General features: G+C 41.3%; 1 protein-coding gene across 2 annotated transcripts in view; it reads right to left on the minus strand.

Moving 5' to 3' along the window:
- Positions 1-365: 365 nt before the first annotated feature.
- Positions 366-17,670, minus strand: part of ZNF532 (zinc finger protein 532) — a 31,214-nt gene continuing 13,909 nt past the window's right edge. For both annotated transcript variants that reach the window (XM_066569908.1, XM_066569907.1), the window contains exons 5-10: positions 14,803-14,979; positions 10,562-10,724; positions 6,886-7,164; positions 3,351-3,463; positions 2,865-3,012; positions 366-2,607 (exon numbers count right to left, since the gene is read on the minus strand). In XM_066569908.1, the coding sequence (XP_066426005.1) occupies positions 2,113-2,607; positions 2,865-3,012; positions 3,351-3,463; positions 6,886-7,164; positions 10,562-10,724; positions 14,803-14,979 (1,375 nt within the window). In that variant the 3' untranslated portion in view covers positions 366-2,112. The remainder of the gene's footprint in view (positions 2,608-2,864; positions 3,013-3,350; positions 3,464-6,885; positions 7,165-10,561; positions 10,725-14,802; positions 14,980-17,670) is intronic.

Below are 17,670 nucleotides of genomic sequence, written 5' to 3' on the forward strand. Positions count from 1 at the left end.
TCACCCTATCTCACATTGCTTTAAAACCTCCTGTTCACCTCCTGCTCTTCAGGACAATGTCTTCCTGTTAAGGAGGTATGTCAGCTCTGACACAGAAATGTGGCTGGAGCTTATGGGGCAGCTCAAGACCCTCTGTCCCTTAAACCTTTCAAGAGATTACTGGCAGGAGGGTTAAATTGTTCTGCCAGTTAGACCTGAGGAGGGCCCACTTCCAAGCAGCTGGGCTGCACTCCCTGGCTGTGCAGGAGCTGCTCTGGGGACACGAGGGCCAGTGTGACACCCTGGCAGCATGATGCCATTTGCATCATCAGGTTACTTGCAGGTGTAAGACAGTGAAAAGGGAAAATAAAGAAAAGTAATAGTAATGGCTGTGAAAATCGAACTTTTATTATCTGTTCACTGTATACAAAACACCATTCTGCATAGTGATAACTCATTTGTTGTACAGTTGACAGTGCACATCAACAAACAAGTGTTCAGAGGTATCCACTAAATGGGAAGGGCAGTGGTGGCAGTGGTGCTTGCCCACTGTAGGATGAAGTACCTCACAAGCACTTGATATGCCAGTAATAGAAACGGGCTAACAAGCATCTACCCAGGAGCCAAACTAGGAATGGGGATGGAGAGAGCAGAACTAATGTGGCTGAGAAACAACTTCCAGAATGATTAAGTTTTACAGAGGTGGCTGAGAGGACCCATGTTTTTTAAACACTTCAATTTTAAAACTATTAGAATTTAATGATAAATAACAGAATCTCACAAATCTTTTGGGGCAAAATGCTCCACATTTATTTACATATGAAATGTGTTTAATACAGTCGTAATGGACATAGTGTATAGTAACATCTGACAGCAGCAAGACTTTTAAGGAACCCAACAATTACTACTGTTTATCATGCAGCTATCTATATATACACAATTTGTTTTAAAAAAAAGTACAAAAATGTTTTTGTAGGGTTACATACAAGGTATAAAATGCAAAAACAAACTAAAAATATACTCTCACAGAGAACTCTATCTGAAAGGGACAGGATGGTACCTTTTTGTACTTGTGCAAGCAAAACTAGTGGTGCTGGACAGGAGTTTGCAATGTCTGGCTTGTGCTAAAGCTGCAGGCCCCAGTCCCATTCCTGGCTGGGGCTGGCTCCTTCCCAGTTGTGGCTGTGTGTGACACTGAGCACCAGAATGTTTGGCATGATCAGATGAAGCTGGCAAATCCCAACCCCTGCAGCAAGGGTCAACTATTTCCTTTCAATAACCAGCAAGGAAAATACATAATGCTGTGTACTCACTTCTGTATGTTTAATAAATTACATGACAAAAAACATCATCATTATAAACCTATTCCTCTAATTACATCTTATTTCTTAAATCCAGAGCAGCCCAGTCCATTTGTAACAATTTGAGCTTTGATCACAAGCACCTGGTGACCTAAAAACGTCACTTCATGATACTCAGAGTTGTGCATTTATACTCTTCAAAAGTACTTCACCACTCCAGGAGGTCTGCACCTGTTCTGGTGTTGCCACCTAAAAACCAGCACTTTATTTTACACATGCAGTGGTACTTTTGTCTTTTTTAATAATGTATTTTGTAAGAAAAAGTTTAAAAGCTTCCTCAGATATTTGGAGGTCCAAGTTCTTGGACCCTCCCCTTAGCTTGCTTCCTCTCTCCTCTCCCCTCCTAGCACCTCCTCTTGATGCTAAACTTCCATTAGCTAAACTTTCTTTCAGAAGCATTCAAAAACCAAACAGTTTAAGAGAACCTAAGGAACTGCCCTGGCATTCAGAACTCTGTTTTAAAGAAACTTACTACAAAAGAACAGAAAATAACCAGAAAAAAACCCATTTTTTCCACTAGTTACTGATACAAACACATAACCAAAGAGTATAAAAATTATTAGTTTAAATATATACAAACATTTCTCAACTCAAATACTGCTTCCATGGTTCTGAGGGTATAGACAATGAGGTGAAGGGGACACTTTTATGCAGAATATATTGCAACAGCCTGAACAGTACTGTTAATATTATTATACCTTGAGCTTTCTGTAGCAAAAATGTCTTTAGTATTCCAATGTGGAGCGAGATTTCTGCATCCCAAACAATCTGATCACTTGTCAGCTGAACTCATTCTTTTGGACTTGATGAAGGCCATGCCATGTGTTCTCATGTGAGTGTTTAAGGCCGCTTCAGTTTCAAAAGTCTTTGCGCACACTTTGCATCTTCTGTCTGATGCCGCACTGTTGGAAGAGTCGTCCTCGTGGCTGGGTTTGTTTTCCTGCTGATTATCCTCCCCAGACCCATTCTGCTTTGACACTGGCTGAGGCTCCTTCAGCTTATGTACAATGAAGAGGTGTCTGGAAAGGGACACATGAGATGTGTAGCAGAGTCCACATTCCCTGCATTGGTACGAAGAGCCATCAGATTTATGCTGAGGAATATGTTCATGAAACTGGAGAAGATTTTCTGTTGTAAAGCCACAAACTGCACACTTGTGAACTTTAAAAACATTTATCTTCAGCTTCTTTAATGGCTGAGTGATTGCACCTCGTGGAGGTCTGAACTCCATTACAGGTTCTTCCAGTTTACGCTTTGGACTAGGAACCTAACAAAGAGACAGAAATGGTGTGTCATGTAAGCATAAATATGCAGTTCTTTTCATAACTATTTGTGACTTGCAAATGTCAGAACCTTTCCCTTGGCAAATTCTAAAACAACTCTGATGAACTATCCTTTTGGGGCTCTGCTTCACAGAAGATGAGTCATTTATGGCATCAAAGTACCTGTATTTATTTAAAGATCCTGAATATATACCCCAAAAAAATCATTCTCAGCGACTGAATGAGTCTTCTAAGTGATTACCTTTGTGTCTTCTTTTACTTCCCTTTCTTCCATGTTGCTAGATTCAGTCATTTCTTTCACATCAGGGTCTTTAATGCCGTGCATCAACTGAATATGTTTTTCCAGCATCAACCTCTTGGTAAAAGTACGTCTGGAATCTGGGCAGTGCCTGCAGATACACACACACAGACACACACATTCAAGTGTCATGCTTAACAAGTGCCTTTTGTAGACTGGAAGAATGGTTTTGTATTTGAGATACTCCTGAAAACCAGGTTCCCCAAAGTGGAACTCTGAACTCTCAGCTCAGCCAAATTTCAGATTGTAGACTTTACACACTGCACTCTCAGGAGCCTGACACGTTTCTGCAGGCAGGATAGGTAATTGATTTGGCCTGTCCTGGGCATCTGAAAGAATGGGACACTGGCTTTTCCACAGTTAAGGAAAGATGTTCAACTAACAATGGTTTTTGTATTTCATTTCTAAATAAATAAAACCAGAACTTACGAGCACGTATAAACCTTCCTAATGCCTTTGTGCTTGATACGATTGTGCCGACATAAGCTGTGGGATGAACTGAAAGATTTGTCACATTGCCGACAAGGATGTTTCTTCATTTGCTTTAAAAAAAAATAAGAGAAAGACTTTCATTTAAAAAGCTCAGAAAAAGTGGTGCCTGTGTTGAACCTTCTGATAAATAGGAAAGAAACATCACTTACCCGTTTTTGGTACTGTACTTCACGTACAACCCCTCTTTAACAACACTGTACAAGTCAGAGCTGGACCTCTTTCAAAGCAGTGTGGCCCCCATGAGCTACACACATACACACACACACACACACACACACACACACACACACACACACACACACACCTGTCTCCAGCTGTGAACTGGTGTCAAGGACAGTGGATGAAGAGAATTTCTTCCACCAAAGAAACAGGGAAGATCAGAGGACTGTTTCTGGATCAATAAAGGCAGCAGGATGAGGGGGTGCTTTCCCTTCCCATCACCAAACCATGTCCTCAGCTGCTGACTAGGAGCTCCTCAGCCACATACAGGGAGTGGCGAAGAGCACAGAAGAAGGACCAAACTTGAACCTCACAGACACTGACACACTAACAGAGTTCAGGAAAGTCATGACAAAACAAGCAGTATGATCTGATGCCAACTTGATGGCCATCTGTCTGGGGAATTCTGTGGGGCTGATGTTTCAGCTGGTCGAGGGGTAGGAAAAAGTAAAGGAAGAAATTGAGAAGGGCTGGAGCAGTCACACACTAGCTGTGTGGCAGTGAGCAGAAGCATCAAGCCCATGGTCAGAAAAGCAGGAGGAGGATGATGCTCAGCAGGACCTGGGGGCACTATGTGGGGCAGCTAGCTGTGACCCCACACTTGTTCTAAATTCCTTGGGGAGACTCAAGATAGAGACCCAAACAGAATTTTGGATGCATTAGATTCTGCAATGGCAGCCAAACCAAAAAGAACTGAAAAATTATTTCTGTAATTAAGTGCAGCATGATCTGTTGTAGAGCATCTTGTCTTGACAGAAGAGGATGATCAATAACTAAGTTGGAGTTGGTAATTCCTACTTAGAAAACATCTGCCCTTCACAGAAACACACCTGCACACAAGGGCAAGGAGCTCAGCAGACGGGTGCCTGGTGGAAGGCAGACACACATGATCCAATTTCAGACAGGAGTTATACAGGCTTGTTGCAACCCTCCCTTGTCTGGGCTGGTAACATTTGGGTTTTTTTGGCAGCCCTTTTAAGATCAGGTAGAGAGTCACACCAAGGTGGCTACAAAATTTCCTACCCTCCAGCTGGCTCCCTTCCTCCAGGATCCTCAGGAGAGGATCAGAAAAGGTGAATCTGCATAGACAGTTCCCAGTAAAGGCTGGAACCTTAAGGATCTGTCCAAAGGGGATATACACAGCAACACCTCGCCTATGAATACCTCTGCATAATCCAGCCTGGGGTCAGCTAGGGGTTACAGCTCTTGCACTCTGCTCCTACAAAAGCAGAAACTAGAAGTTTGAAACTAGGATTTTCATATACCTTGCATACCTTCACAATGGATTTTGTGAATAGCACATGAATTGCTTAATTACAGTTTTAAACAATCATTCTGAAAGGATCATTTTAGAGCATTTAACCCACACCTATGATTCTTAAGAAAATAAGACTGTAAATTAGTTCCTCTATTTATTAGATCCATATGACATACTTGGTTATCTTATGCTCATTTCTATTCTGTCTATGGTAGAAGTTCAGTTTTTCAACATAGTCATTTTGACAGCTAACAATTACTAGAAATTTTCACAGGTTGGGAAGGAATGTAGCACCTGGTCTGTATCCCCCATTTCTGAAAGACATGGAATTGTATTTCTGTTCATTTTAGTATCTGTGTGCCTCCTGTGTTACTCAAAGAACTCCTTGAGTGGGTATAAAAACCAGCACCTGAATGGAAGCAATGAAAGAGGCGTTCAGGCCAGGATTTGAGTGCAACAATTATCTAATATTTCATAATAAGGGCTATTCTTGAGGTAACATTGCACATAAACATCAGAAAGACACAGATTTAAAGCTAATATTTAAAAAGCATTATTGATATGTTACTAACCTTCTTTTACATGCCTTTGGCTACTCTGCTGTGGATGGAATCAGACTGAATATCGCTCTCTAGTTCACTCTGAAGTGACAGTTTCATTGGGAGGTTGTGCTGCTTTGTTTTTAAGAATTGCATAAATGTACAATGCATTCAGTTCTAAATGCATTTCTGATTGCCAGTAAAAGCTCTGCTGAGTTAATATTTGGGCAGCAGGAAGCTGAAGGAATGGGGTGGGAGTTACTGGAGGCAATGATGCTGGGGTGCTATTTGCTTGAAGTTGTCCTAAGAAAATTGAAGATGACACTCAGTAGTCCAGCATTTTCAGCTTTTCCATAAAACGTTTATAAACAGAATAAATAATTTGCAGAACAGCTTTAGAGATAATAACTGTAATAGAAACCTCTGGAAATGTGCAATCATTTATTACAGCACATTAGAATCATGAAAATGATGGATTTTCATTCAGAGTGGTTCTCCTCCACTTTGACAAAATCAGCCTATTATCCCTCCCAGTCCTGCTCTTTTGCTGCAGTGCAGCACAGTACATCAGTTTAGCTCCCTGGTTCCCAGCTGAGGAAAGAGTCAGAGCATTGCAAAGGTGAAGACCGGCTTGGCTGGTGGCTGCCACAGGTCAGCAAGGGGCTGGAGCCTGCCACAGCTAAGCAGGGTCACTGCTGCCTTCCTGCCTGCCAGTCTTTTTAACTTCATTTAACTGGAAATGCTATTGAGCGCAGGAAGAACATCAAACAGTCTCTCTGCTGACATGAGGATGCAACATTCCCATATTTCCCTTTCAATCCATTTTAAGTAAGGTAGCTCAAATTCAGGTGCTTTAAATACAAAATTCAACTTGTTAACTCAGCTGAACTCTTAAGTGTCAGATTAGAGCAACAGCTCAACTATGGAATGTGTCTGCCTTTAAATGAAACACCAGTTGGCACTCAGTGGATGAGTAAAACATGACTGAGTCTCCACTCCCTGAGGCTAACAGGCACTGAGCTTCAGAACAGAACAGAATCAAATTGTTTAAGCTGGAAAAGATCTTTAAAACTGGGTCCAACCGTTACCCCAGCACTGCCACGTTGACCACACCACCGTAAAGAGAGGGAACTGAGAAGGCACAAAGAAGAAATAAGAACCTGGAACAGATTAGATGGTTTGGATGAAATACAGCAATATATGTCACTCTTTCCATCTTGAAAAAATTTCGGTACTGAATGAACAAGTCTACAATTGATTTTCTCAGTAGAATGATGTAGAAACTGAAAAAAAAAACTAAGCAGCCAAAGCAAAAAAGATGAAATAGATATAAGAACAGTAAATAATAATACTGGGATTTAAAGGAATTATTTTCAGAAACACAATTGGAATGTAGAAACAAATACTTCACCTTTCAGGTTTAATTCACCTTTTTGTACTGAATATATTCCTTTACCTTTCCATGTTCTTTCCTCATGTGGGAGATGTAAACATCTCTCTGAGTGAAGAGCCTGTCACACTCCCAACATGTCCAGCCAGGGCTAGTGACCTTTTTAGGTTCTGCTTTCTTTATGGGAGAAGGAGATTTCTTCTCCAACTTTTCTGTTCCGTTGATAGATTTTGTGTCCTCCTTGTTGTGACTGGCTGAGTTTTGAGTTGTGGGTTTAGTACTGAGAGGCAGATTTATCCCCAGGTTTGGTGGCCCCTCAACACTTTTCAAAGTTCCATGCATAGACTATAATAAAACAGAGAGAAAAAAAGGGACAAAACTGACATAGACATACACAGTTGTACTCAACCAAAAGCCTTCAGTTACTTCTTTGGCATACTATTATCATCAGATCACATTTGTAAAGAAAGAGGATTAAGTAAAGGCAAGACCTAGCATGACCTAACAATAACTGACACCGTATATAGGTATTTTCACAAAAAAAATAAGAGACTTTGGAGGTTAAGTTTAAGTTGCGGTTTAGCAGGGAGGGAAAAAGGGCTCAAGAAGTACTTTATGTTAAGTTTAATTTGTCACTTTAATTACCTGACATGTGAGTTGAGCATCCTCATTCCAGACTATGTGACTGGAGTTTTCCAAGAAGGAGAGGCATTTTTACTGACCAAATGTTGACTTGGCACATTGGTAAATAAGATAAGGCAACTCCAGAAACATCACACGGCTATGTAATCTATTAACATTTTATGTTGAGGCTGAGGGTGAGCCCTGCCTTACTCTCTAGTCAGGTTATGAGCACACTCATTTAGGGCTACCTTGCTAGGCAGTGTGGGGCAAGGTGTGTGGGGCGCACAGCAGATGAGAGGGGTCTGAGCAGATGAGAGGGGTCTTCTCCAGCCCCTGAAGCTCCTGGGTGGGAAGCTCTCCTCAGGGACTTATGTCTGCACTTGCAGTCAATGGTCAGTAAGAAAGGAAGAACCCCTCCTTCCCCACTCCCCATTTCCAAACCAGTGTAGTGCGCTGGTGTGACATCCAAGCCTTCCAACAAAGTGACTTATTCAGAAAGGGCTGGGGGCCTTCAGCTGTGTGTCTGAGTTCCACATGTGGACGTGGACACAGCAAGAATGAGGAGGGTTGTGGGCCAGCAGGGATGAATGCAGCACAGAGCTAATCCACTGCTGAACAGGGACCCACAATTGAGGTCTCATGTCTGAAAGGCCTGTCCTTTACCAGGACAGTGTTCTGATCCTCTCACCTACTGACCCTTTCTATAATGCTCTTGGAGGATACATTTAACCAGCGCAAACAGAATTATTTTTCCTTTAGGTAAAACCCATTCAATCCATTCTTGATTCTGGGAATATAGGAGTATCAATGTGATACTCCAGCAACAAGTTCTTTTGTAAATACTTTGGCTCTTGGGACTACCCACTGGCTCTAGAGCAAATATCAACCTCACCAGTAGAACATGTTCTTTGATTTAACACATTTAAATAGCAGAGAAGCCAGTAATTAACCCCCCATAACTGTTAATAGAAAGCAAAGTGCACAGGACCAACAACTAAGAGCAAAGTGCAGGTGTGTAGTAAAGGAGGAGGCTGGCTTTAGTATCCCACTGCACAGCGGAGCAGGAAACAAGGTTCCTGTACTCTCAGGCAACTGAAGCTGACCTGGAGATTCCATTCCAGCCTAACCTATCAGCATGTAAAATGTTAGTGCTCAACTTTCCAAATGTCTTGTAAATATAATATTTGAAATTTCATTTCTTATTTGAAACTATACCAAGAGCATTAAAGCATGGTATGGAGTCCCAGTGCTGGCCAAACAGGGAGTATTACATCTCCAGGCCAGGCCAGGCAAGTCCTTCACCATCTGCTCTCACTGGCTGCTGGAAATTTTCTTGTAGCGAGTCATTACAGGAAAATAAGACATACATTTTGCCACCAAGAAATATTGGCATCTGCAGGAATTATTCTGGGTTATTTTCTGTAGCTTTAAATAATCTCCTTCTGAGCTTCCTTCTGTCCCTTTCTGTCCTACTTTCACCAGGTCTGTCTCTGCCTTGATGGTTTATGTCTAGCCATACCAAACCATTACTTTCTGTGCAGCTGAGCTCTGCCTCTGTCTGGCACTCGTACTCTCCTTGAGTCCTTTTGTGCTTTTATCCTCTCCCTGATTCCTTTTCTGCTTTTATCTATAATCTGTTACTGTTTTTTCAGTCCCCCTTAGCTGAATTCCAATTTACAATGCTTTGCTCCTACTGCTGTACACACATCCTAAATGCAAAACCAGCAATACTGCTACTGCACATGTATTGATTAATTCTCTATTTTTAGTCTCAAAAATGTGTGAATCGTTTATCGTGAATAATGGTAAAACCCCACTGGCTGAAAGTTCAAATACTGTCATGGAACACTAAAGCCAAAGAAGTTAAGTAGTGCCCAAGTAAGTGAGCACATCTTTGAAATGTGAGTTGCTAAGCACTCAATTTCTGTAAAGACAGCTTCTGGCCCTAACTGCAGTCAGATCGAGCTCCTGAAAGTGTTGTCTTCAGGTCTTACAGAAGTACTTGTGTACAGAGAGAACAATACTTTTCCAGTAATATCTGAGTCAGGAAAAACTAACTACAGAAACAAGCCTACACTGCAATACACAGAATTTGCCTATTCAGTAAAAAACCCCAACCATCTGAGTAGATCAAAGGAAACAGAAATCAGTTTTGCATTGCTGCATGAGAGGAGCATCTAGGATATCTTGCAGTAAACATGCAAGAACTAGTGCCACTAGTTCAGAAATAATGAAAATACCCAGTCCTTGTATTTCTGAACATCCTGGCTCAGCCTTTCCCTCATCTCTTCCTCAAGATGAAGACTGGCTTTAAGGCCACCTGTTTTTTTTCAAGACTTGTGATCTTATTTTCAACACTACTTCAGAGAATTCTGTGGTTACAAGTGCCATAGCTGGGACTAAAATGCAAAATTATGGCTTTAGCAGCCAAAAAAGAAGTCTGGTCTTCCACTCTGTGGTAGAGAAATGGCATTCAGAGATTGTGTCACTGCCAGAGAAGCGCAGCGAGCTCCACAGTCCCATTGTGTGTTCAAGCACCAGGGGTTAATAAGGCAGAAAAACCTCAGCTTTGGTCTGTATGACATGAGGTAAGAGGCTAACAAATGATGGCCAGGGGGCTGCTGATCCTTCAAACCAGGACTTACAAGGATCACAGTGAATCGTCAGCTCCTAAGGGTGTTTATAAGGAAATCCGCTGGAGTTCTTTGCAAAGCACACATGTTCATATAACACAGGTAACCTCTATATCTAGCAACATGGTGAATTCTGAACATCAAAGGTTTGATTTTGTGATGCACTCAGCATTTTTAGCTCCTAACAACTGGAATAATACTTAAATTATTGTAAATAAAACTCAGTATTTGTTAGGATTGGACTTGCTGAGATATTCCCAGTACACCAAAATCAACATTCTTACAGAAAAACCGACTGAGTCATTACAGATATGCTGAAGACCAGACAAAATATAAAAGTTTAACATTTGAGAACAACATTCACAGATTATCCCCTCAGAATTATTAACATCTCTCTCAGCAGTCTTGTTACTTTGTGCCTTTTCACAGCGTGTATTGCATGACAAATGGTATCATGAAGGAAACAAGAGAAGATGCCTACACACCTTGATATGATCCATCATAAGCTGTTTCTGTGCATATAGAAGAGAACAGTCTGGACACTTGAAAACAGACACCTTCTGGTTTTCAATGTGCTGATCAAAGTGGCGATAGAGCAAAGGTTGTAGGGTAAACACAGTGTCACACATAGAGCATTTATATATTATTCTAAAAACAGAAACACAATAAACAATGTCAGTCACGTTGATGATCTATTTGCAAGAATCACAACATTAACTTTTTTCCTCATCACAGATAAGATCTGACATGTTTAAGCAATTGTTTCGCACTGCCTGAAAAAAAGTTAAACTAATTCAAAACATCCTTCAATTCAAAATATGGGAGCAGTAGAAGAAACAGAAAAATAGGGGAAAAAAAGTGCAAACAAGAAGCCAGAAAACAATAGCATGTGCCAGTTACAGATACAACAACAACATCTGCTCAGGATACTCTGACAGTTCAACACCTTCAGTTTCTGAACTCACATTGTAGCTAAAGGATAATATCCCTGCTCCAGGTTACAAACCTGTATATTGTATATGCAGTAAATTGTAAGGGAGTGATTAATTCAATTGCAGTTAGTAACACACTTCAAGATAAATACATTTTTGGCAATGTTCATGGCTGTGATGCTCCTGAATGCCAAACCTAGACTCTGTCAATGCCCTGAAGCTCCAACAGCGCAGGACAGGGTTTTTCCCTGATCTGCCATTCCAAGTCTTGATGAATCTGCCACAGAAATGTAGACACACCACCAAACACTTCCTTTCTTGGAGCACATGTGACTTTTGAACATAGGTTCCCCAGACTCCTGTTCTTACAGCAGTTTTCTAACCACAGATCATGAGATAAGAGAGAAATCTAAGCCATGTAATCTGCAGTGCTGCAGAGAAAGTTTAGCTACAATAAAAGAACCAACCACAGTGGTCAGTACAGCAACAGGCACTTCCCATCTTTAAGAGTAACTTCCACTTAAAAAAACAACCATCAAACCCTCCTACCTGCCCGAGTGCTAAATCTTCTCATTAGCCACATAATATCCTTTCTATATCCCTCTAAGTAATTGCCATTGATAGTGCATTGTTCCAGAGCTCTAGGGATCACTCTGCACTCTGTTTTGAGATGACAAGAACATGGACATTGCTTCCATGTCCAAGCTGTCCTGGAACTCCAAATGAAAAACGATACACTGCTTCATATTAACTGGGAAAGACTTTGTGCTATCAAGGGGTCCCAGTTTCTGACACATGCTAACATAAATGTATTATTTACACAGCATCCTCTGATGATCAATGTACTATTGTCCCGCTTTCTGTGGTGAACCCTTCACTGCAGATCTGGAGGTTTGTAGAAATTCTTTCTGAATTTATCACATATAGAAACTGTAACTCTCTAAAACCACCACGAGCTGAATCTCTGCATTTTCTATGGCAGCTAAAGTACTTTACCCTGCCTTCACAGAAGCAGAACTATCTGGTAAAAATCCAAATTTCAGACAAGTCTCTGGACAAAGACTGTACTCACTTAAATTCATACCAACACACCTCACAGTATGAGTTATGACTATAAACACCTGGAGTATTTCCTTCAAACACAGCAAAACCATAATTTTCAATCCTTAACATACATGCAACCATGTACACTGGTTTTGGTTTTTTTTTAATTTAATTGAAGTAATCGGTGTTTAACATGCAACTGCCTAAAATGCTGTTCAAAGCTCAAAGGCAGTTGTGCTTCCACAGGATGTCATTTACAGGGATGCTGGAATAAGTCAGGCAGTTAATCCCATCCCATTCCATCCCATCCCATCCCATCCCATCCCATCCCATCCCATCCCATCCCATCTCATCCCATTCCCATCCCACTCCCAGGGTGGTTATTCAGCACTGCTCCTGCCCCACAGGACACACCAAAGCAGGCACATGGCCTTTTCACTTCCCAAAAATCATGAATCTGCTTAGCAAATTCATGTACTATCTTGGAATAAATACAAGTGTTATCTCAGGAAAATACTTTCAGTCATATAAAAGACATTTAGCATTTGGAAAGCATCTGCACCAGAAGATAGTATTCCTCCTTCCCAATTTTTTTTCTTGAAAAAAAGGAACTTGTGGGATAATATACTTTTTACCAATAGTACCGTAAATATCCATAATTTGGCTCAATAAACAAGAATTTCTCCAGTATTCAAAAAGAGATCAGCCATGAAAAATATCTTAGTGCCACTCCTAGACACTGCTTACTGAAAAAAGATCACCTCGGTGGTTTTCTGGGAAAACCAGAGCTTAAGAGTATCTTACAGGAGAGAGCTTCCCAGAGTTGAAAGACAAGACAGCCATCCATTTCCCTGTATTAAAATAATCTCATTTCATCCCACTGAGAATCCCTGGATATAAAAGTCATTTTTCATACACCAAATAGTTTAGTGCATCTGTTGTGCAGCAGCGGTTCGTAATGTAATTGTAAATCACACAGTCCCAAGTAAATGCCAGGGGCAGGCAGCAAGCTTGCCCAGGAGCCCCATTCCTGTAGCAGAGGAGCGTGACCTACTGCAGAGTGCCTCAGAAGGCCCGGGGCACTGCTGAGCCATAGCCAGTGTCCCTGCCCTGTGCCACAGCCCTGGGCTCAGCAATGGGGCTGGCAGGCTGGCAGGGGGTGCCAGTCACACAGCCTGGGTGCTCCATGGTGCAGCACAGGTAACCCAAATGTGAATGCACTGCCTCAAATGCAACCTGGCAGCTCTGCTCAGAACTAGGCAAGCCAAGAACTCTGAGCACTGCAAGGGCTGGAAACATCGTACCAGTCACTCTGCATGCATTTAAGGCAGCATTGTGATTAAAACTGGCAAATTTAAAGGAAACACCACTTCTTAAGAGAACCGCTCCACTATGGATTCTGTGACTTATTACAGTAGTACATAATAAAATTTCATTTCATTTTTTTATAATGAAAGTAAATTCGTAGAGGAATGCAATTATAAGTGTGTCTATATGGAAAAAAAAACTAATGCAAAATACTTCATTCATTAACCTGATCAGAAACAATTTGGCAGATCCAAGCACAGTTCACTTTTCACATGTGTAGCATTTTACACAAACAGTGATCTTAATCTTTTAGAGTTCTCTAATGAGAACTATGGGAACCTGAAAAAAGTTTTAAATGCTGGTATCTAACAGCCCCTGACTGATGATACTATCCTGAATTAAAACAAGGTATCATTTCCCACGAGGCAGAAATTACTTCCATTTGGTATCAGACATGGCAAGTTTGTTGCCATTTTGCTTTGATGGAAGTGTAAACAAAGAAAAAAAAAATCTGCTGTTTATATGTAAGAAGAAACAGTGAGAAACTGAACAGAGAAAAATCTGTTAATATGTTAGAAGAAACAGTGAGAAAGTGAACTCTTAGGAACGCTGGTTATTACATCACAAGACACCTTCTATGTTCTTGAGCGTGCAAGTTGTTACCGTGCTGGTGTTCTGCACGCCCCACAGAGAACACGGAGCTCAGTCCCTGTTTGCTTTCCACAGTGCACTGTGGCAGTGAGGGAGAGGCAGAGGGAGGAGCAGGGGTTTTCAGAGGCTCACACCCGAGGGCTGGAGGAGTCTGCATGCACAGAGCACCTACAGCAGAGCTGTCCAATAGCTTTAAAAAAAGAACCTGAAGCTGAGTCCTACTTGTACTCTGTGTCACCACCTTCAGCAAACTACCACCTTTATGGGCAACTTTCCTAGCCACAGAACAAAACCACTTCTGCTTCAAGCCAGAAAGAGATTACCTATTGGAAAAAAGCTTATATAAACAGATAAAATTGCCTTTTCTCAACTTCTCAACCACGTTATGAAAATCACCACATATCACCAATTAGTATTAGCATCTCTTTTAGGAATCATATTATTTTAATTCACAGTAAAAATGCAGATGAGCTAAGCAGATTAAAACATCAGAACGAGCAATGCTCTGGCCACCTGTCCAAATAATTTGTGTAATTACATTTTGCAATCACTCTCTTGTAGCATGCAGTGCTTGAAGAGCTGCTAGTGCATTCAGAGAAATGTCATCTTTGCCCAATGAACTCCCAGCTGAAAAGTCATGAAAGCACTATACAAATCCCACATTCCCAGCAGGCTGACAAACCGGTGGCTTGTCAGAGCCGGTCAGAGGTGTCCTGCAAGCACAGGACACAATGCAATTTCACAGCTCATTCAAATGCAGGCAAGTGTAGTAGAAGATGAAGTTTGCTTACTTTGGTTCGCCTATCTTGATACCCGGGTGTTGTGTGTAGGCATGGGAGTGTGTGCTGGGAGCAGATTTAAATGCCATGGGACAGATAGGACATTTGTAAAAGACTTCACAGTGACAACCTTGAATGTGAGACTTGAGTGCCGCCACGTCAGAGTACACGACATTGCAGTGCACGCAGCTGCGGAGAGAGCGGAGGAGAGTCAGTGCAGCCTGCCCCCAGCAGGGCTGGACATCATCAACATGGATTCTCAAGCAAAGGCCAGAGAGAAACACACATGGAGAACAACTGGATAAAACTGCGTTACTCTGTCAACTTCAACAACCCCGTAAGAATCAACATAACCAGCGATTTGTGGGTCACAAAGTAAGGGGAGAGTAATCTCACACACTGTCATTTGAAAATCTAAGAGATATGAGGTCAGAACATGTTTTTATGTTATTACAATAAAACAGATAGAAGGGTGGACAGACAAGTACTCTATTGATTGCAGAAAAATGCTTAAATCCTGTGCAAATTTGGAAGGAGATTTTCCAGAATGCATTTTTATCACATGCAGGGCATTGTTTAAAGTACACCACAGCAATTTAGAAACTACCACCAAATGGAAAACCAGTAAGGAAAATATTTTCACCATTTGCCTTGTTTAGATTTAATGAAGATATACTGGTAATGATTTTCTGGACATGTAATCAAATCAGCACTTGGACTGAAATTCAGGAAAACGAAACCAAATCCCTACTATCAGATCAATACATCATATTGGAATTCAGAAAATATTTTTCAAAAACATACTTCTGCTGTGACGAAAATTTGTGACCTTTCTGCATCTATTCTAAAATGAAATTATTAAAAAATTGAATTAATATTAGAACATAAGAATTTTTATACACAATGATCCCCTTTAATGCCCTACGTCTTCAGTAGCAAATGCTCCCAAATCAGTCCAAGAACATAGTGCAACCAGCAATTACCTATCAAATGAGACAATTTCTTATTGATCAGTATTTTGCAGTAAGACTTTTACAAACTCTTGAAACGTAGAAGGCCTCCACCCTTCCAGAATTTTAATTTTAGCATCTATCATGGCAGTATGATTGTTTTCATATAAATGTCAATTTAATTTTTCAATAGTTTTACTGCCCTGATGATAGCAATAAAGCAGGAAATACAGTTCTACATTGAATTCAAAGATCCCATTTTACTTTTAAAATTTATCACCCTTGAATTTTATGAAATGTCATCCATTCTTTTTCCGGGCATTTAATTTACACTCTTAATAATATTCATTGAGTTTATACCCATCTAGTCTCTGCTTACCAATGCATTCTCTAAAGCAGATTGTTCTGGTCTTTTTTGGCTCTGTTAAGAGCTCTCCCAGAGAGCTGAGCACTTTTCCTAGCCGTGCACAGCGTGATGCTCAGTGACACACCTGCTCCTGAGGTGTCCCTCAGAGAGCAGGGTGGCATTGCCGCCGCCCCGTGCCACGGCCTGACTTTACTCTCTAGTGATGCCACATAACAGCTGATCCTCAGCATCCACCATTGTATATCACACAGTTTCTAAGGCCCGAGCCTTCCTCTGGGGACTGTTCTAACAGCTGCTTGCTTTCACCTTGGCTGGATGCAGTGAAACTTCAGGCTGAAGTTTTCAGCAGATTCAGTGCAGACAACTAGCCTAAATCACTGGAGTCAAAGGGAACTTCCTGGCAGAGGCCCTGTGGAGAAGCAGGACAGGCTGTGCTGCTCATGGGGAAAAGCACCACAGTTCTAAGGAGAGGCTGAGGAGGCTAAGGAGGGAGACAGTAACATTCCCAGAGACTGCTTTTGCTTGCCTGGATGACTTTGGTTTAGTCTCACCAGATCAAGATATTCTCAACTCAATGTGACATGAGATTTTTTGAAACATCTTGAAAAGTTTAGTGACTTAGATTCCCAGCGAAGGGGATTCTTTCTGCTGGTGTTACCAGGGCAGGCCAGGAGTCCCAGAGGTGATTCCATGTACAAACCCAAGAGACATACATGAGAGGGAAGAGCAGTGGAGTGCAGGAAGCAGATGGAGGAGAAATGCAGGACAAGAAAGATTACTGCTTGAGAGAAAAGGGTAAAAGAAAAGAACCCAAAGAAATGGGAAGAGCTTGGAGTTATGTCAGGCCATGAATTCAAGCTGAAAACAGAGGCTTGATGCAGTAAAAATGCTTTCATCCCTTAGGGGACAATTGCACAGCCATCCTGGAAAATGAACTGTGGCACCTTAAGGGTGGAAGGAGCTACCTGCTGGAAGATTTACAATGGCCTTTTTCCAGGCAGACAGGGTGAAGTGGACATGTTTTTGGAGTGCTAAGCAAAGCTCAAGGTACAGGTGGCTCTTCTGATCTCTTGCTGTGCTGCCTGCCATTCAAGTGCAAGGAAAATGCTAACAGAAAGCATCTTTTCAAGTCTTTTAAAACGAAACATTTCTATGAAATGCCTCTGCTCCCCATTTTCCCAGTGAGTTGCCATTACAGGGAAATGTAAAAGTCAAAGGGAAACTGAAGAGTAACAAAGGAGAACCAAAAGATAAGGTTGTTTGAGAAAGGCAATTTCCAAGTGATGTAAAGTGATAAAGTCAATGAATCTTCATTTGCCACAGAAAAGAGAACAACCAGACAGATGCAGCATGCCCATCAACATCTCAACCATACATTCTGGAAGTACTGACAATGACTCTTCTACCAGAAAGAACCATCTAAAATTCAACGGTTTGGAAAAACTCAAGAAGGTTTCTGAAAACCTGAAATTAAGATAATGCATCTGAATTCTCTAGACTTTATAAACTGTGAAGTCCTGAATCTGTGTTACACTAGCTAATATTCTGATTTAATCATATACA

The sequence above is a fragment of the Molothrus aeneus genome (assembly GCF_037042795.1).
Source record: "Molothrus aeneus isolate 106 chromosome Z unlocalized genomic scaffold, BPBGC_Maene_1.0 scaffold_55, whole genome shotgun sequence".
NCBI lineage: Eukaryota > Metazoa > Chordata > Aves > Passeriformes > Icteridae > Molothrus > Molothrus aeneus.